This window comes from Gigantopelta aegis, chromosome 7 (genome assembly GCF_016097555.1).
Source record: "Gigantopelta aegis isolate Gae_Host chromosome 7, Gae_host_genome, whole genome shotgun sequence".
Classification (NCBI taxonomy): Eukaryota; Metazoa; Mollusca; class Gastropoda; order Neomphalida; family Peltospiridae; genus Gigantopelta; species Gigantopelta aegis.
The window spans coordinates 4942302-4963831 of NC_054705.1; the positions used below are offsets into that span (position 1 = coordinate 4942302).

The 21530-nt window shown below is 35.5% G+C and overlaps 1 protein-coding gene across 1 annotated transcript; it reads left to right on the forward strand.

Annotated features, from left to right (window-relative positions):
* Positions 1-1162: 1162 nt before the first annotated feature.
* On the forward strand, positions 1163-18306 carry LOC121377677. Its single transcript, XM_041505755.1, has 8 exons — positions 1163-1246; positions 4165-4524; positions 5817-6191; positions 13597-13857; positions 15737-15856; positions 16325-16352; positions 17264-17298; positions 18155-18306. The coding sequence occupies exons 1-8, from the start codon at positions 1183-1185 to the stop codon at positions 18202-18204; spliced, it is 1293 nt and encodes a 430-aa protein (XP_041361689.1). The 5' UTR covers positions 1163-1182; the 3' UTR covers positions 18205-18306.
* Positions 18307-21530: the final 3224 nt, after the last annotated feature.

Sequence of the window (21530 nt, forward strand, 5' to 3'; positions counted from 1 at the left end):
ATCCTACGTGCTCTTCTATATCTTATTCATTTTTGGACTGTAGGGCCTACTTTTAAAATGCTCCACATTATATAAATATTCGGCCGAGCATTCAAGTTTTTTATTTTTGGCTTGTTAGCTTTTTATTTGATGTTTAAAAATTATATTTACTTTTTCTCTAACTGCTATTTTCAAAATTCTGCCGATTTTCAAATCTAACCCCACCTTACCCCTTCTGTCTCGGACCCAGTTCCTGGCGAAGTCAGATATTTTGCCCGGGAGAGACGTGCTTGAAACGTAATTGGATACAGACTCGTTAAAATGTTATCCAATCCAGTCAAACATTGGGTGTTAGCTGTCCCACTAAAAGGGAGTGGGGACATTTGTAGATCCACACTGGTCACCAGGGTGCTCATTTGACATGGGACCATATCTGAAAATGTTTGTAATAGGTCAAGCTATATATGCCAAGTTCCATATTTTTTGTCAGCGGCACCATTAAAGGGGATGGGAGACATTTGTAGAACTTCCCGGGCCACCAGGGCGTCCAACTGAATTGGGTCCATATCTAAAAATACTTGTAATGGGTTAAGGCATATATGTGCAACGTTTCATGTTTTTAACCCAAAAGTGCACATTTTATTTTGTTGTGGGCCCCACTGTTTAGATTGGGGGACACCACACTGTCTGTGAATCAATGTGTTTTCAAACGAAATACCATTGTGGGGGCATAGCCCGCATGGCTCCACCCGGCTACGTCTCTCTGTGCAGCCATACAGGCATTTGTTTGCTTTTTGTTAATAAGGGAGTCTAAATGTAATAAAACGATTATATGAAATAATTATAAATGTTGATGGAGATACTTTAAAAATGCATACGTGTTTCGATTATTCCAATTTAGAGCAGACGTTTCTGAATACGACTCGTGTTTTCACCCCGTGTACTGTTCGTCATAATATGGAAAAGTACCGACTAACACTTCTTTATCCTGTAGGTCATACACTGAAATTATAGAGCGTGTACTCTTATCAATGTGTGCATCTGAGTGGCAAACAATCGGACACTTTGACACAGACCAGGAAGATATGCACACCAATCATTTCCATGAACACACAATGCAGTCGAACGGCTTTAAGCGTAACGCCGTAACTCACCCATTTAAATTGACAACTCTATTTATTAATACAAGTCAACGCAGACAAAATGGATGCAAGCTCAGTTTATTTTATTGGTGTTTTGTTTTCAGGAATGTTTCTCTGTAGTGCAGGTAAGTAAATTGTATAATTTATATTATTACTGAACAGATCATTGTTCAGATGGTGATAATGCCACGCAACTATATTTATAATTTTGGGACATTTGAAACGATTATTGCTCACTTTGTGATTTTTCGTTTGTTGTTTTATGTCTGTACATTCTCACCTCTCGAAACATTACCACATGTCTACATAAATTATTTAGAAAAAAATTAAGTGTCCTGTTTGGAAATATTTGCATAATATTTTCATATATTCGAATATTTAGTTTACATGACTAAACCGACTGTAACCGAGGTCAATAATGCGGTTTTACATAACCCGGGAATGGTGTTCATCTACACTACTCAATATGCCGATTTCAAATTCTATAAACAAAAATTAAAACAAAAATTCTGCTATATATTTATACAACACTTGTTTTTCGAATATTACAGACTTTTCTAGGTGCGAATTTTAATTTTTTTTAAAGCTTACTTTGAAACCTGTTTTAATAGATTATCGTACTAAATTAGATACTGGATAACTGAATTGCTTACGTTAAATTTAAGGTTATCGCTCAAAATAGATAGATGGTTTAGCATTAAGTATATATAAAATGTATGTATGTATGTCCGGCTGTCCATCACACCTTTATTAAAAAGTAAGATAAAGGTAGGAAAGTAGGAAAGTAGAAGAAAAAAAGGGACAGAAGTAGAACTAAACCAACACGTACCAACATTAACCATTAAATTTAATGTGTAAATCACTATGAGAGGCAAACTTGATCTGTAACTAAACATGAAAAAGCTATACACAAAATTTCAGCTCAATATCGTAAGGCATTGCAAAAAACAAAACGCCGGAAAACAAATTAGAGTATCTCCTAATTTCAAGGACCATAACTCTATCAGAGTGAGTAAATCGCTATGAAAGTCAAGAATGACATATAACAGTACATGATAAAACTGTACACAAATTTTCAGCTCAATATCTCAAGGCATTGTGAAAAAAAAAGAAAAAAGGACGGAAGGAGAGGATGGAGATAACACCTATATTCCCCTCTGGTAGGGAACCAATAACTCTAAATCCATGAACAAGCTCACTATAGTAGGGCTACAACTCCAGTACTCAGCTGAGTATTGAAGGAGCAAAGAAAACTACTTTGGCAATGGCAAAAGTAATATTTGAGTGATAAACAAAATGTAATCTTTTAGGGTGTAATATGTTTAGATTATGTGGTGCCACAAATTGGGAGATAGATGTTGCTGCAGAAAAACAATCCCATAACTGTTGACTTTTATAACAGCATAAGCAATATGTAAACTTTATCAGCAATTCACGGCATTTTGAAACAAACAAGTAGGAAAACGTAGGAATTTTGAAGCAAAAGTAGGAAAAATAGGACAAAGACCAAAAATTAGACAAAGTAGAAAACGTAGGATCGCTGGACAGCCTGATATGTATGTATGTATGTATGTATGTATGTATGTATGCACTGATGCATGGATATCTATATTGTGTATGTATGTAGAGGTTGACTATTACATAAATAGATATTAACGCACTGGCGCAGAGGATAATTAAATCCTTTCTGGTCTCACAAATTGTCACATGATGTTGCTGGGACTCGAACCTATAGCACCGAATCGCCCGCAAATTGCAGACTTGCCACGATATGTTCTGAACTATTCAGGCATCCATAAAAAGTGACGTTTTTTTTTGTGTTTTTTTAACTCAACTACATGCATGGGGCCTACAAGCTATGCGGTTGATCCCGCTTACGTGCCTGAAAAGTGGGCAGACGGTCCTTGTAAAACATCACGAAACAGTTGCTTTCTTGATTTTTGTGAATAATGACGTCGAATAATAATTTGATAAGACAATTACAAATGTTGATGGAGACACTGTATAGTTGCATACGTGTTTCTATCATTACAGTTCAGTGGGTTGGGATGGCGTTTTGTGTTTCTTTTTCTCTCTTTTTTTAATTTCTTCTTATTTTTATTCAACCTGTGTACAATGTATCAAGAACAAAATATACATACTGTAGTCTGTATCAGCGTCGGGTTTTTTTTGTGTTGGTTATTCACTTAAAGTAGAACACATGTGGAGGTTAGTATACAGTTACTATTAAGCGTGTATTGTGGTTAGCACAGACCAGGACAGATGTTATTCGCCAATCATTTTGTACAATCACGAAAGCAGTCATACGACTTAAAGTCAAATTTCCCGAGGCACATCAATTTGATAATTGATACAGTTATTTGTTAGCGTTTCAAAATACAAATGTTTATCAATTCCCCAATCTGGGTTGACATTTTTAAGCAAAAGGACCATCCCGCATCATATGGTGGAGATGCATAATTCGACCCCTATTTTCGTAATTTAGTCGTCAAGATGGTACATTTTTTCTAAACGAAGGTAAAGTCTGCAAGTTCGACAGGAACTTATAAATGTATATATATTTGGATTTAAAATATTTATAAATATTGAACTACACTTTAATTAATAATCATCTGTTTGATCACTATTATTTTGTTTTGTTTGTATTGTTTGTAGTATTTATACCATTGAATACAATCCACAAATAAAAATACAAATAATTGAAATAATTTTAAAATATATATTAATGAAGTAATGATGAATGAAAGAAAGGAACAAACAAGTAAATATATCAATAAACTGATATCTACATATATTTGCGCAAATTGATTCTAGTTAATGTTTGACACTAATAATGACTATTATTATAGTTCTAGTTTTTGCAGTCATGCTTTTATTAAATTAGACCATTGCGTGCTTCGTCTCACATATATGTTGTCCTTAACCATATATCCGACGTCATGTAATCTTTTTAGTTAAAATGTGTCAGTGCGTTGTTATAGAATATTCATTCCGTGCCATTTATTTCATGATTATAAAGTATATTGTTTCTTGTTTCTTATAGGAATATCACTGAGTGTCAAAGTATCTACAGAGACTGCAAAACGAAACCAGAAAGTAACTGTCACCTGCACATTACAAGATTCCAGGGGTTTGGTAAACACAGCAATATATGTGCACACCAATAATTACCGCATGGCGTATTTTTACCAAAGGACTAGCAGCTGTAATTCTAATGTGTACAACCGCGGAACAGCGACAGAGAATGTGGGATTTTGTGGATCAGGAACTAACAGCTCTGAATCCAGTTCCAAAGAGTACACTGTAATTACGAAAACGCAATACGACACGGTATATAGCTACTGCAAGACAACCTATCGTGGCAACACGTACTACAGCAATTTTGTTCCGCTGTCTCTGTTAAGTAAGTTATCAGTCAGAAACAATCATAGTTGTATGGCTTGGTTTCTGCATTAGGACCACCAGAAAACCAAGTTAGGTTTTTGAAACGTGTACACATGGAGTGAAAACAATCACTCAGTACAAGTGGGACCATCACTAGAACACTTGGACTACAACCTTCTCATAACCATACTTAAGATTCCACGCTACCATTAGTTACTTCATACAGTTCAATACAATTTGTATGCCATAATATATTTTGTGAAAAATACAATACTATCGAGGTGGTTGTGTGACTACTAATTTTTGGGAGTTCTCTCAATCAAAATGTACTGTGTAAAAATATCATCATGGGTGGACAATGAAATTGTTCAGTTTGCCACCCTCATGCCAGAGCTCCGACTCGTGTTGCTGTCAGACACATATCACTATACCACACATATTGTATCAGTTAGTACTACATATACTAAGTAACTTCAAACCGATGGGTTATTTAAATATCACATAGGTCCGCCTACTTGTAATCATCAAAGAAATATTTGAAGAGACATTTACAAATTTTGTATTTCATGAGGAACTATTTTCTAAACTGAACAATATTAAAAACAAGTAACGACACGCCAAATGGTGGTGTGATGTCTTAACAAATTAATTCTGTTTCTGTTTTTATTCCTTCAAAGCATATTTTAGGATATTGCATAAGTTATCTATTAATCTGGTATGTACGTATAAATCAGAAGAAAACACATTTCATGACCAATCAACCATAGATGTGAACAAGAAAACCTACGAGCAACGTTTACGTCTCCTTCGATTGTCTAGGAAGAAAAAGAAAACTCCAAAATAGGGCATTGTTTGGTTGGTGTGTATATAATGCACCTTACGATTTATCAAATTTAATTTTTTACACACTTTCTCTAGGGGGATAAATTATTGAGAATTTCCACATTAATTATTTTATGATCCATATAAGTACTATAAACAGTATTAAAAACATGGAATTTTACTAAAAGACCTTGAACTTGGTTTCTTTTTACAAAATTGCAATGTGTACTGTAATAACATAGTGTTAATTCTATATCTATATATATGCAGATTCAATAGTTGAGTTACCTTCCACTCTCATTTCTGTCACAAACACGAATGTGCAAATAGTTGTTAAACTACTATATAGACATTGGAAGTTGAGTCTTGAATATAATAAGTCATTTAGGGTGCTACACCACTATTTAGTGTGTTGTTATTTGTAGCAGGTGAATATGATCTCCTTTTAACATTATATAAAATATTATATAAATAAACAACACATTTCAGATAAGGTTGAATGTGCCTCATTAACGATCTCTGGAAGTGGAGCGGTATTAAAAGTGACTGAGGGAAAAGAGTACAATTATATAACGTGCAGTACAGGTGGTGCCAGTCCGGAGCCAGAAGTTACACTTAAACTGAACGACACATCTTTGTCATATCTGTCTGCTCGCAAATCATCGACGTATAGCAGCCATCAAAATGGACTGACACTCTGTAGTCCACGCAAATATGATGGGTATTCTCCAAGAAGAAACACTAATTTTGTGTATACCCCAAGCAGACGCCATGATGGCCAGTATGTCTACTGCTCAGCCAAGAACAGTGAGATGGGAATCGACGAGGAGGTATCCTCCAACAAAATACGTGTCGTCGTTCAGTGTAAGTAATTCATATTATAAGGTTGTAGATAAAATATAATCCCCCCCCCCCCCCCAAAAAAAAAGCAACGAAAAACATCGTAAAATTAACGAATTTACGTTATGTAACATCCCATATACATCGGTATATGCGTAAAAACGTAAACTGATGGAAACTGGATGGTCAAAACTGTCGTTATATCAACACATTGTACTATTTTAATATTCTGAATTAATTTAAAGGTTTTAACGAATGCCCCGCCACTTAGTCCCCTGCGGGTATTAGAGGTGGCTCAACAACATTTCGCACTTAATTTGGTTGGAACAATACGAGCGCATCAGCAGAAATCGGTAACAGAAACTGAGTAGCATCTTTCACGCGACACCAGCACACATACTGTGAAATCCTTTATTTTTGGTGGTTTCAAAATGTCGTGGGTTTTTTTAAAGTACACATTTCGGTTGGTACTTAAATTTGTGTATCAAAACATTAGTATCATACATTTAAATTATCTGTATATAGGTATTTTATTTTTGTTATGCTCTTAAATGTGTTGACTGCACTGGTCCACCAATTACACGTAAATTATACTGTGACGACCGAGCGTCTGAATATTTTGTGAATGGCTGGTAATAAACTCCCAACTAGCCATAGAAGGCAAAGATGGCACAACACATTTGTAAAGTTCAGTCATTTATTATGTAACAACAAGGGTAAATCATTTTCCAACAGTCTCAATAAAATGCTTCTTGCACTTCAGTATATATTATATGTATATCAATCAGTATTTGCTATCAACAAACACTTTCAGGTCATACACATTGACCAATATGTCATTAAATGTTGCTAAAACTAACATTGTCTCAGCTATATGCATTCATTAAGGTAAGTAGTATTCAGGTTACCTATTTTATCATTAACCTACATTATGCAACTACACAACTATTACCATTATAACTAAATTTCTGTTTACTTATACTCTAACTTCAGATGTGCTAGTTTAATATATTGCTTTGTCTTTAATACTACAGTTCACTACACTATCTCCAATACTATCTCTACTTCAGTACTATATTTCTCTACTCAGAGTGGCACTACATCACTCTCTCTCACTTCAACACTATATTAACTACACAGGGTGGCACTACATCACCCTTAACTACCACTTAAACACTATTAACTACACAGGGTGGCACTACATCACCACCAACTACCACGTAAACACTATAAACTCAGTAGGGTGTCACTACATCACCCACAACTACTTCTACACTATCTTCTCTTATACACAGTGTGAACTATCTCACTTTTCACTACTTCTGCAATATATTAAACTACACTTTAACTTCTATTTCAATACTTCTCACTCTTCACTACTTCTATTCTATCTTCGTTTATACACCGAGTGAACTACCTCACTTTTCACTACTTCAGCAATATATTAAACTACAATTTAATTTGTATTTCAGTACTTCTAACTCAATAGACTACACATTCCTATCTCAGAATGATATCACCTATGTCTAAGACACTTTATCTCAATGTTAACTTTTCACAGTAAATACCATAGCACTTCTGGGCTCTCAGTTTATGATTGAAGGCTATATACAACCTATATCTAAATAATACATCTCTAATTAATTATTATTGCCAAATATAATTATCATGTTTATTGAAACTACTTATTAGTGAGAATGGCTGTCGAATCCCAACTCTTTATTTAAAACCCACAATTTTAGAAAATAAACAAAATGGGTCCCAACCCACCTAATGTAAGGGTAAAGCCAGACTGACGGCCAGCGTTAAACGCTGCCTTTTTAGAACTTTTGATAATCGGCGACAAATTCAGCGTGCTGGTAAAATCAGCTTGCTGAATCAGCGCACTGGGAGGATATTCACGTCTAAAACAAACAAAATCAGCTGTTTTGCTGGGTAAGGCTAGTCACGCTAAAAGTACACCCGACTTCCCTATTACTGGTGTAAACTAATACCTCAATAAATTATCTAAATAAACATATATAGTAAATTCTAATCTCATTCATGTTCCTACAAAAATAATAATTTAAACTTTGGTTTTCCAAAGTTTAGTTGTATTTACCGCTAAAAGGTTTGACAGCTGTGACCCGGATGTATGATAAATATAATTTTTGACGGTCACGGTCAACTCGGCCATTACCGTCATTTCCAGGTGCGTGAACATATAAACATGATTTGTTAAACACTCAGAAATAACAAGAAACTTCGTGCCACGACATGGCATCATTGAAATATGAATTTGGAATGTACACATGTAATAATTATATCATTTAAAAGGATCGACATTCGCCCAAACGTAATAAAATGGACATAAAAGACTTCGTAAGTTGGCGCTTGGTAATGGTCTCATACCGGAGTTCTGTGAGCGCCAGTTTACAATTATGAAAAACCCCGTAACTCGAACAGTGGCACATTCGATATTAAATATTGAAATAGTTGACTAGCACCATACAATGTTTAAATATCATAATACTGTCAACCAATGAAAAAACAAGAATTGGTTGAACAAATAACAACTGGTTAAAAACAACAAAAAACCCCAAACTGAGTGATATCCAAAACTTAAACCTTTTGCATGAGGTTAAAAAATATGTATTACTATAGAAAGAAAACATAAGAATTACATGAAATTCCTGTCACGGTTAGAAAATGGAAATGTCACATCTTATTTGGAATGTTACTAATAAATATCCTACTGTATACATATCACTATAATTGTACTCATTGTTATTCTTTGCGTTATTGTTAAATCAAACCTGAACATTGTAATTATTTGAAACCTTTCGGATGAGTTTGTTACCTTTGGAAGACAGAAGTGCACTTCTGAAGAATTAATCAAGACTGCAAACAAGTTATTAGACCCATTCAATATTAGTTATTTAAATAAGTCATTTGTTAATTTTTCCCTAAATATTGAACACAAATAAAATGTATCAGTAAGTCTACAAATTGTTAATATTTATCTTGAATGGTTCCATCGTCTGTTGTAAGGTCGTCGCTCGTTTTTCCAGTCTCTTGTCTCATAGTGCATTGTCGCTGGTCTTTGTTTATGTATTTTCCCGTCAGTCTTCTCTCCGTTGTCTGTCTTTTGTCGTTTTGTCGTCTGGTGGTCATCGCCATCGTCAAATCGTCTTTATCTTGCCTCAAACTTCTCCATTGCTTCCGTCATTCTTGTCATCACCTCTGTCACCTTTTCTATCCTGTTCACGAGTCGGTTAATTGTCCTGTGTAGTCTCGTCAGTGCCTCTTGAGAAATATATCTACTTCCCCCCGATGATGATGATGATGTAGATGATGTAGTAGATGGGGTTGGTGACTGCGGTGCTTGTATGTCTGTTGTTGGTTCATGTTGATTGTCTGTCGTCGTTGTTGGATGATCCAGTTTGGTGTCGATATGTGGTTGGGTGTGTGGTGCTGGTTGCTGGAGTGTCTGTTGTGTTACTGTTGGTGTTGGCTTTGGCGTTGGCGTCGTCGTCATCAGTTCGCTGATGTCCAGAAAGTCAACGTCTGTAAATGTGGGTTGTGTCACTGCTGGTTGAGTCTGTGTCATCGTTGGTGTTGATGTTGATGTTGGTATATATGTCTGTGGTGCTACTTGCGCTTTCTCCGTTACCTTCGATCTCCTCATCCAGACCCGATTGCTTTCTTCTGCAGTTAATTTTTTCTGTCTTCTCAGTATTTAATTTTTCTGAGTAACTTGCTAATCCATTTCGGTTTATACAAACTACAGTATGGTCTTCATTGATGACTGTTGTTTTGCTTCCGAACACGAGTTCTGTAGGAAATCGGATTTCTCTTCCGTGCATGAGCAAGTCTGGAGTCATACGAGTGCTTTCCTGTGGTGTAGATCGATATGCAGCAGCAAAGCATCCAAGGTTCAAATCCCAGTCTATCTGACTTCCTCTTATGTATGACCTAATCAATTTTATTAATGTTTTATTGAAATTTTCAACCTGGCCATTACATTGTGGGTTTCTTGGGGTGGTTCTTGTTTTTCTAATTTCTAACATTTTACAAAGTTCTAGAAATATTGTGCTCTCATAATTCCTCCCTTGGTCACTATGTATAGCAGTTATCTCTTAGAATTGTTTCATCTCTTGTGGAAACTTCTCTGATATATCTTCCTTCTTCTGGCATGATGCATTCTCTTAAGCCGATAAGCCAGTAGACCATGCAAAATATGTATTGGTACCCTCTGCTTAGGGTGAAGATCCTCTCCTTAGGTTTTCATTTACTTTAGGCTTATACGTTGTTTTCAGTCTTTCACCTAAACCTCTGTGCAATTCTTTCAGCTTCTGTTTTATCCTCTTTATTTCTTTACTTGAACTTGTTTCTATATTTGAATTCAGTTCTTCACTCATGTTTGTGTTGTCTGAAACAAATATACTCAACAGAAACAGTATGATTACTATAAATAGGGCAATTATCTTATTACACGTCACTGCTGGTACAATAACACTATACCCTTGATTACGTAAACAACTTCTCCGAGTCTGTACGTCTTCACTGCTGTATATACCCTGCATTTCTGTGGCTCTTTTCTCACATTTCTTGCAAGGACCACACTTCAAATTCTGCATGGAATCTGTGAATGGACAATCACAGTCCTCTGGATTTGGATATCTCGACATGCTGTCTGCGTTTCCATTTTTCACACCTTATCTAAATTCTATTTCAAAATCGTATTCGGACACTATTTCAGTCCATCTAGCCACTCTTCCATTTGGGTTTCTAAAGTTCATTAGCCATTTTATTGCATGGTGATCTGTTCTGATTTTAAATTTCTTCCCAACAAATAATGTTTAAAATACTCGACAAAGTATCGGGCAGCTAATAACTCTTTATCAGTTACACAGTAATTTCTTTCTGCTTTATTAAGTGATCGACTAGCATAACTAATAACTCTTTCTTGTCTATTTTGGATTTGGGAAAGGACTGCTCCTATTCCGAAATCGCAAGCGTCTGTGTCTAAAATATAAGTACCATCATTCGTGGGACTAGCCATTACTTCAGGACTTGTTAAAGCTATTTTCAGTTGATTAAATGTTTGCTGCCCATACTAATTTACTTTTATCTTTCGTGAGGTCATTTAAAGGTTTCGCTATTTTTGAACAATCTTTTATAAAACGACGGTAATATGAACATATACCTAGAAACTGCTTTACCTCTTGAACGTTCTTTGGCTCTCTCCACTGTACAATTTTTGCCACTTTATTTGGGTCTGGTTGTATGCCTTCTGGCGTCACTTTGTGTCCCAAGAAAACAATTTCCTTTTTCATAAGTTCACACTTGTCTGGGCGTAACTTCATATTTGCTTCTTTAAGTCGCTCAAAAATCAACCTCAGTCTTTCAAGCTGTTGTTTCTCATCAGCTGATAGGACCACGCAGTCATCTACGTATAAGATGCAGCAAGTCCACTGTAACCCTTTAAGTGCTAATTGAAACACTCGTTGAAAGGTTGCACCTGTTGTTTTCAATCCCATTGGCATGGTTGTAAATTCAAACAAGCCTTGTTTTGAAACGAAAGCTGTTTTAGGAAAATCTTCCTCTCGCAATGGAATTTGATAGTAACTTGAAGTCATATCAAGTGTGCTGAAAACTGTAGCTCCAGCAACTGCGTCTAGACATTCTTCCACTCTGGGTATTGGAAATGCATCTGCTTCTGTAACTTCAATAAGTCGTCTGTAGTCTACAACTACTTCAACTATATTTCACTTCTCACTCTTCACTACTTCTACACTATATTCTCTTATACACAGTGTGAAGTATCTCACTTTTCACTACTTCAGCAATATATTAAACTACACTTCAACTTCTATTTCAATACATCTCACTCTTCACTACTTCTATTCTATCTTCTCTTATACACCGAGTGAACTACCTCACTTTTCACTACTTCAGCAATATATTAAACTACACTTTAACTTCTATTTCAGTACTTCTAACCCAATAGACTACACATTCCTATCTCAGAATGATATCACCTATGTCTAAGACACTTTATCTCAATGTTAACTTTTCACAGTAAATACCATAGAACTCCTGGGCTCTCAGCTTATGACTGAAGGCTATATATAACCTATATCTAAATAATACATCTCTAATTAATTATTATTGCCAAATATAATTATCATGTTTATTGAAACTACTTATTAGTGAGAATGACTGTCTAATCCCAACTCTTTATTTAAAACTCCACAATTTTAGAAAATAAACAAAATGGGTCCCAACCCACCTAATGTAAGGGTAAAGTCAGGCTGACGGCCAGCGTTAAACGCTGCCTTTTTATAACCTTTGATAATGAGCGAAAAATTCTTGAAGGTCACGGTCAACTCGGCCATTACCGCCATTGGCAAATGCGTGAACATATAAACATGATTTGTTAAACACTCAGAAGTGACACGAAACTTCGTGTCACGACATGACATCATTGAAATATGAATTTGGAATGCACACAAGTAATAATTATATCATTTAAAAGGATCGACATTCGCCCAAACGTAATAAAATGGACATAAAAGACTTCGTAAGTTGGCGGTTGGTAATGGTCTCATACCGGTGTTATGTGAGCGCCAGTTTACAATTATGCAAAAAAATAAAAAAAATAACGTAACTCAAACAGTATTACTTATAAAAAATACTGGGGTCTCACAATACCATTACGAATAAAAGAGATTTCACTGTAAAGTGTGAACCTGGGAGAGCCTTCTGCATTAAATAACGTTGGAATGTCCCCCCCCCCCCCCCCCCCCCCAGATTACCGTCAAAACATAATTGAATAAATATAAAACATTACATCTTTGTTTTCTTTTATTAGGAAGTTCCGCTGGACTTTATCTAACATTTGGGTCAGTTACAGTCCAGATTCAAACAAAGGAGCTATAATTTAAGTGGTTTCTATCTCGCGTATGGTCGGAAATGAAATGACACTTTAAACGTTATTTGTCGTTCAACATGGCTATTTTGACAATGGGGGTTGGGTTGGAGAGAGAAAGAGACAGATGGGGAAAAGACTAGTTGAGACAGTGGGGGAGGGCAAAATAGAAAGCAATAGAGGAAATCCGCTGTCACAAAATATAATATAATATTGGAACACCATTAACGTACCCAAATGCAAATAATGTGCAGGCACTTCGCCCCCGCGGATAACATCTGACTTCACCAGTGACCACGTCTGTTGCAAATGGGGAATGAGTCTGATGTGGGCTAAATTTGAGTTATATACATGTATATGTTAAAACATTAAAAATCCCCACTTGTCTTTTTCATACTATACTATTATATAAAATGTATGTCAATACGCTAAACTTAATTTCAAACGTAATATTGGTTTGAAGGTTTACGTTACTGTTAGTTTTTTCCAACATTACATAATCTATTTTAATCTTAGATGGACCAGCGGATATTACATTCATACCAGATGAAGTTTTCTACACTGTTCAGGAATTTGAATCGTTGACAGTAACCTGTTTCACAGAATGTAACCCAAACTGTACATACACCTGGGCTTACCAGGGGCAAACTATTGTTTATGAAAATCGTCTTTTCCTTCATGAAGTCACTCGACTAGATGCTGGTTATTACAACTGTACAGCGAGAAATCCAGGACACGGAGTCACTGCTAAACGATCGCTCAAGCTCCGGGTGCAGTGTGAGTATACATGCAAGTTTATTTAACCTAACTATGTTTTGTATTTAATTTTTAATATATATATATATATATATATATATATATATATATATATATATATATATATATATATATATATATATATATATATATATATATATATATACACACACACAAAGAAAAAAGTTAAGCACCCCCCAGATATGATTACTTATATAATATTGGCATGCATTGCAACTGAAATTGCAATGACGATTCTGACAGGCATGGCGTTCCATAGAAAGGATGAGATCGTGCAAGCATGACAATGGTGTCACATCTCATTGTCGCGTGCACGTGCAACATGCCACCCATGACTTTTCCAAAGTGCAGTATAGGTGCGTTCCCAAATTGGGTATTTAACGTGACCGTCTTGCACTGTCCGATCATTATCAGTGAAGATGAATCGAAGGAGAATATCAGTGGATCAAAGATCACAAATAATCGGCATGCGTAACGCAGGAATGACGTTCAAAGCCATCGGCCGTCAGCTGGGGTACCACTATACAGTAATTAGCAGACTCGTCAGGAAACATGCCGTAACCAACTCTGTGAAGGATTTGCCACGGTCAGGTAGACCTCGTGTGACATCAAACCGTGAAGACGTAGTATGGGGCGGCTGGTACGGCGTCTACCGTTTGCAACAAGCACGGCGCTGAAACGTGACTGGCTGCCCAATCGCCAGCTCTCTACAAGAACGGCGAGGAACCGCCTCAAACTGTTGGGATTGGCGTCCAGACGAATCATCAAGCGTCCCTTACTGTCAGAACGACACAAACGCTTACGTTTGGCATGGTGTCTAGCACGGCGAGCATGGAATTTGAGAACATGGAGAAGGATTCATTGATCCAACGAAAGCCGGTTCCTGCTCCAAGTGACGGATGGGCGAATGAGGGTTTGAAGGCGGAAAAATATGGCTTATGCACCCAAGAACATCCAACCAATTGTCCCATACGGAGGAGGCTCGGTAATGATTTGGGGTGCATCTCCCATGACTGCAAGCTGGACCTGGTCACCATTCAGGGTCATTTGACAGGTGACCAGTACATCCGTCAGGTCCTGGAACCAGTTGTCGTGCCACATTTCGACAACCACCCACTCGCTACAAGGCCTCAGTACATGGATGACAACGCCAGGCCTCATCGTTCCCGGGCTGTGACGGCGCATCTCCAGAACAACGCTGTGACTATCAGTGTCGTCTACGTAACCGAACGTAACTTTTTACCCAGAATTGACAATCTGCAAATGTCGTATGGACGCTGTAGATCCATACTTATAACGGGTATGTTTGGGTGAAAACACGACTGGTGAGGTTGCGACCATATTGTGATTAAAAATTCACCACAGCTGGCAATTGTTTGTGTTTTCCTATTGTCAGAATGTTGTTCTTGCCTTTCACATACATTGCCATGACTTCATTACGTCAGTAATTGTATGCCAATTTTAAAAAATTTTCGTCAGTCAGAAATTTCGTGGGGGTGCTTAACTTTTTGTGTGTGTGTGTGTGTATATATATATATATATATATATATATATATATATATATATATATATATAATGGGGAGGTTTGAATAGCTCGCAGTCATAACCTCACGGTGCTGAAGCGTGCACCACAGCTTTGTATGATTGTATAAGAGGCTATCTCAATGTGCACCGTTGGTTTGTCTGTCAGTGTATAAGGGAGGGTGGGGGGAAAGAGAGAGAGAGAGAGAGAGAGAGAGAGAGAGAGAGAGAGAGAGAGAGAGAGAGAGAGAGAGAGAGAGAGAGAGAGAGACTTATGCACCATTCTATTGTTTTCTTGTTGTATTGTTGTTGCTGTCTTTTGTTGCGTTTTACTTTTTGTTTGTTTTTTCAAATTCAGATGGTTCGCTTTCTACTGGTGCTGAGATTGGAATAGGACTTGCTGTGGGTGTCGTTGTTATGAGTGTCGTTGCTGTACTTATCTATTGTGTAGTGCGAAGAAAAACACAACGTCGAAATCGTACGTGTGAAATTTTCTGTAGCATGATATTAGGGCAATATTGGACAAACGTGTTTAGTGAACTATGTGCCTTAGCAATCTCTGTAGCTTGGGGTGTATATACAATTCGAGAAATCATCTGGACATGATGTGGTTTTTTAATACACAATAAAACAAAAAAACTGACTTAAAAAAAGAATGTCGCCGGATTGAGATGATTTAATTAAACTAATTTTTAAAAAAATGGCCTGTTTCAAGATACGTACATATGAGAGGGATTTAATTATATTGGTTAAATCAATAGTCAATCACTAGCTTTGTAGGTCAAGTTCTTGAATGTATATGTAAAAAAAACCCCAAAACACGTGTTGCTGATACTGTTTTATTTTGTTTATTTTATTTGTTTTTATTGTTGTGTTAAATATGATGCATATATTCTATATTGTTTTGTAGACAGTATTCATACATAGTTTATATTCTTTTTTGTAGGGACAAAGTCTGGTTCCGAAAGACATACGTAAGTTTACATGGTCACAAGTTTGTATTCATCGTTGTAGATCCAATCCCAAATCTCTCTCTCTCTCTCTCTCTCTCTCTCTCTCTCTCTCTCTCTCTCTCTCTCTCTCTCTCTCTCTCTCTCTTTTCGAAACAGACAATAATGTCAATCATTATCAGTGCAACATCGATATTATCACTTCCGCATCAATAATTGTATACTATTTAATTAATTTATTTCCATAATTGCAACTTAATGTAGAGTCTTTCATATATGATATAAGAAATTGCTGATTTTTTAGATCACCATTTCTATGCTATACACAAAATCACTCTGTTGGTCACTTCTAAATCTTCAAAATTGAGTTATTTCATGGTGACAATTGAAATATAAGTCATATTGTGATACAAAGGAAGTTCGAATATTAAACTGCTTTAGATTGTAATTTTGTTTCGTTTTTATGGATGCTAGATGGCTATCTGGTGGAAAGGATACATTATGTGAAGTACAAAAAACCTTTTAATTTTCCTTATACCCATTGTCGGAAAATAATGTCCAAACCACTTTGATAAAAATTCACAAATATAAAAGGAGCACAACTATGGTCATGGGTGTATAATAGTTTATAAATAATGTTATACAACTTTAAGATTACGCCATTAAATTCTGCAATGAAAAATATTGGGTTCAAATGATATATATATATATATATATATATATATATATATATATATATATATATATATATATATATATATATATATATATATATATAATATTCAGCAATTAGTCAATCAAATTTGACTTGATTAAAATGTATTAATTTACCCTGAACTTTGTGTTCAGTAATTAATTAATTAAGTTTAACATGATTATAAAATATATCTATTAATTTGCCTACTGTATTAAAGTAGTTTGTGTTTTTCCATTAGGTACGCGAACACTGGGATGCAAAACCTCTCAAGCCGTGAGTATAAAAGATTTAAATGGAAGTATTATCTATATTTTTGGCCAACAGATAATGTTCCTTACAGTTTAGGGTTTTTTTCTCATTCAAATATTCATTCCTACAGGCATTGGGAGCGGTGAGGTGGGAAGGAGGGTCAGGGTGGAGTCTGCAGTTGAAGGGTGAATAAATAATTATCGTCCCCCGTTCCACCTTACTGGTATCGTCAATCGTCTATGATTCCTGCACACTCAGTGTGTTTGGCATTCTAATTGATCATATAACTTACCCATGATATCCATGTCATAAACCCATGTGATAATTTAGTGTAGTAGCCTGTTAATAATGGTATGCAAATGTGCAAGGTTTCAAGGTACAGTGTTGCTGTGGATGGGTCATTTGCTTAGAAGCCAACAAGATCTGTTTACTTGAGCGTAACGTTTTCAAAGATTTATTTAAAACGCGTGACGTCAAACTAAGTTGTGCTGATCGTGATGACATCACATTACCGATGGTGGCGACTTTAGTACTGAGATTTACTAAAAAATTAATTAAAATGCTATTTTAGAAGTGTTAAAGCATAAATGGAATTCGCTACTCGTGTTTTTAATATGTAAAATATCAACCTGGTCTAGTTAATCGGTATTTGTCTCGGTAGAGCCTCGACAAATACCGATTAACACAGACTCGGTTGATATTTTCCATATTAAAACATACTCGTAACGAATCCTTTATATATGGTTCCACCTGCATCAAACTCTGCACACATCATTCTCGTCACGGCATGTGATGATTCATAGATTACTGCGTGGATCACCATATTCCTCTTTTGTTTCTCTTACATCCAATACATTCATTTTACATGTCTCTGTTGCAGGCCAATCAGCAACTGATGAAGTCATGTACGAAGATTTGTCTGGGAAATAAGACGTCCACATGGAAACGCTTCTCCCGCTATGTTCTGAGGGAATACACGATTTTGTGACGATGATTTTGTTTCTTTGTAACCATGAAGTAACTCTGTGCATCGTTTTATTAATATTACGACTGTTGTGCACATCGTTTTATGTCTAATTAAATGTGGATTAAGTTTATAACAACCATAAAAGAAGTACAAATCGATTACTGTAAATAAAAATGAATCATCATGTTTGCTCTCTTTTTACATAAATTGGGTATGTATTAAAAAAATAAAATGTTGAGGTAAACTGGAGTTAATCGTTATGCTATTTATCATTTTTGCGTATATATGTGTGTTATATTGTGTGTCCTACTTAAGTGTCTTCCTGTTAAACTGTTGACTAAAAACTTAAATGTTTAATGAAGTAAATCATCAGCTAAATATTAAGAAAAAAACATTATACACGTATAGGCGTCGCATTTGCTCCTCCCCTCTCCTCAACTATGGGCAATTAAAATGTTAATATATTATATAAACACTGCCCAGATCATTTAAAAATTAAAATTAATAACTGTTCCTAGCTGTCCTACATAATGGTATTGAAACATGTGTTGCCTTGTCATTGAATGATATTGCATGTATGTTGTCTGCTGCTATCCTAACTTGGACTTTTCACCTTTATTATATTCCATTGTACCATAGATTTTATTTTTCAGCTTCTTAATGTTAGTCCCAGACTTAATTTTAGATAAACCTTTATTTTCTCACAGATCAGTCGCATTTGTTTTTTTTGTATTTTAATTTGGTTAAATACGGAAATACCTGGTGGGCAATACACTTCTTTTATGGTATGATAGCCTTTCTTGACCACCAGTTGAATACATAATATGCTTTACAATATATACAATTTTGTCACTAAAGATATGTTTACCCGATAGAAAAAAGGTTGAAATTGTGATGAGGATAAAAATGTCATTTATAGATACGACTTTAATAACAGATAAATAGTGGTTATTTAAATACGTGTTTTTACTTATTTGACATTTTCCATGTCCCATAACGGCTACGTGTACGAGGTTTTGACAACAAAAAGTATATACATTTCTGCATTGAAAGAATAAAAAAGTTGAAAATCGTAAAACTGCACATACGAGTATTTTCTTTGTTTTGGGCGACGCATTGTTTATTATTTTATTTTATTTTATATTTATTTTAGTCGTGTGGTACATGTAGTACTTTCATTGAAATACGTTTGTACCATAGAAGCTAACTAATTTCTTTCTTTTAACATCATTAGTGTGTCTATATCATAGAGTTTGTATTTGTGTGCACATTTTAATTATGTTTATGTTATACATGTCTTTTTTAATACCTAACATTTTATAGACACCACCCACTGTATTGGCCTAAGTAAGCCTAGCTGTTTTGGCCGGAATTGATATGATATATTTGGTCCGGATATATTTCTGTATCACTGTTTCAAGCCATCAGTGGATTTTGTATTCACCTGTTCCTGTCCGCCTGTCTGGAAGCAACATTTAATAGGTAACAGAATGCAGTGGAAAACAATCAAAAGATAAATTACGTTTTCAAAAGGTGAATGATAGAGTGACTTTCAACAAAACGTGTTCAATTTATGCTTTCAATAATATTTTTACGTAGTAAACATATGTATGCCTTTTCTCTTTTATTTTATATTTTTGTGACGACTGTTGATGCCTTTATTCATTCAACTTTAGTAGCAGTGTTCATAGTAAGATATTTAATATTTTTATTTACCTGTATATAACAGCCACCTGTCATAACGGCTACGTTGGGAGGGCAATGTGAGTGGCTGCTATATACAGGTTCGACTGTATATGGTTGTTGCGCATTGACCTATATTATATAGTTGCATGTACATGTAAATAATTCGGTATTGTTTTGTTGTTGGGTTTCCACAGGTTCTAACTTACTAATTTGGTGTTATATTTACCACAGTCGTTGATACATGTAGTATTATTTCATTACAATATTATAACTAACAAGCTGGTTGATCGGTTCGGAATTGCTTCATTAATACGTATACATCACTGAGTTTTGTATTGGAGGGTTTATTTTCGAGTTGGTATTTATGTGAGTAAACGTCACTTTTAATTAACATGTTTAGGCACATAAACGCAGTTGGGTTAGTGGGATACATATTTGCGGATATATTGATTCTGGTTTATGTTTTTTAGTTATGATATAGAATAACCACTCTTTAAAACGATTTTTTGTTCTAATGTAGTTTTAAAACAATTATAACCCTGAAACGTTACCCAGTAATAATATACTGTAGAAACATATTGTTTATGCCACCAGTGGACTAGCACATATTCTGGATACTATGATTTATATAATTTACAAATAAATGGTACGTTGTTTGAAACGCAAGGCTCATTTCATTAGCACTTGTATTGGACTTATTGTGTAGACTGATCAATATGTGAATATTGGGTTTCATCTGCAAGTACATGCAAGAGTATATTGAATTTTTACACCTCCATGCCATACTATGTGTGTCTTATTATTGATTTAGATGTAGATGCTAGATAATAATTTCATCGACAATTTTTTTTGTGTCATATTGCGATAATCAGTAATTTTAATACAATATATTTCGCATTGTAGATATATGTCTCTAATGTAAGCGATGCACATATTTGCTTTTGGGATTTGAGTAAAATTAATATACCCTGTACATACTAGTATACAATCGAACCTGTCCTAGCGGTCACCTGTAATCAGCGCTCACCTGCCTTAAGCGGCCACTTTTCCCCTCCAAAACGATTTATAATGTAAATGCACCTGTAATAAGCGGTCACCTGTCTAACGCGGCCATCGGCCACCTAAATCGGATCCCGAATTGCTAAAATATCTGCATTAAGCGGCCACAGTAAATGTTTACTGTTATATAAAAATATATTTTAACAACAGTTATAAGGTGCAGCAAATAACCGATGCAGCAAATAATACTTGTATCCAATTCAGTCGCCGACTGTGTAAGACTTGCGCTTGACCTATGAGTAGATTCACTTACATATGTAGATTCACTTACAATTACAAGACACCACATGAAGTAGGAATTAAATAATTAAATGTAAAAAGAAAACAAATGTGTTGAGAATGGTTAATTTAATACACTCCAGTTTCATTTTTTTTCTGAAGGAGGCTAACAGTGAAGCACACATCCGTTAATTAGCAGTACAGACCGTAAAATAAGAAACAACACCAAATGTTTTAAAGACTATAGGTGACAACTTGTAATCAGCGGCCACTTGTGGCCACTTTTATCTACTCCATTGTGTGACCACTTAAGACAGGTTTGACT

Excerpts from the sequence above, each read along its gene's own strand:
- LOC121377677 (XM_041505755.1), top strand. The coding sequence starts at position 1,183 with ATGGATGCAAGCTCAGTTTATTTTATTGGTGTTTTGTTTTCAGGAATG. Across the intron at positions 13,858-15,736 it reads GCTCAAGCTCCGGGTGCAGT|ATGGTTCGCTTTCTACTGGT; the intron begins GTGAGTATACAT and ends TTTCAAATTCAG. Across the intron at positions 16,353-17,263 it reads TCTGGTTCCGAAAGACATAC|GTACGCGAACACTGGGATGC; the intron begins GTAAGTTTACAT and ends TTTTTCCATTAG.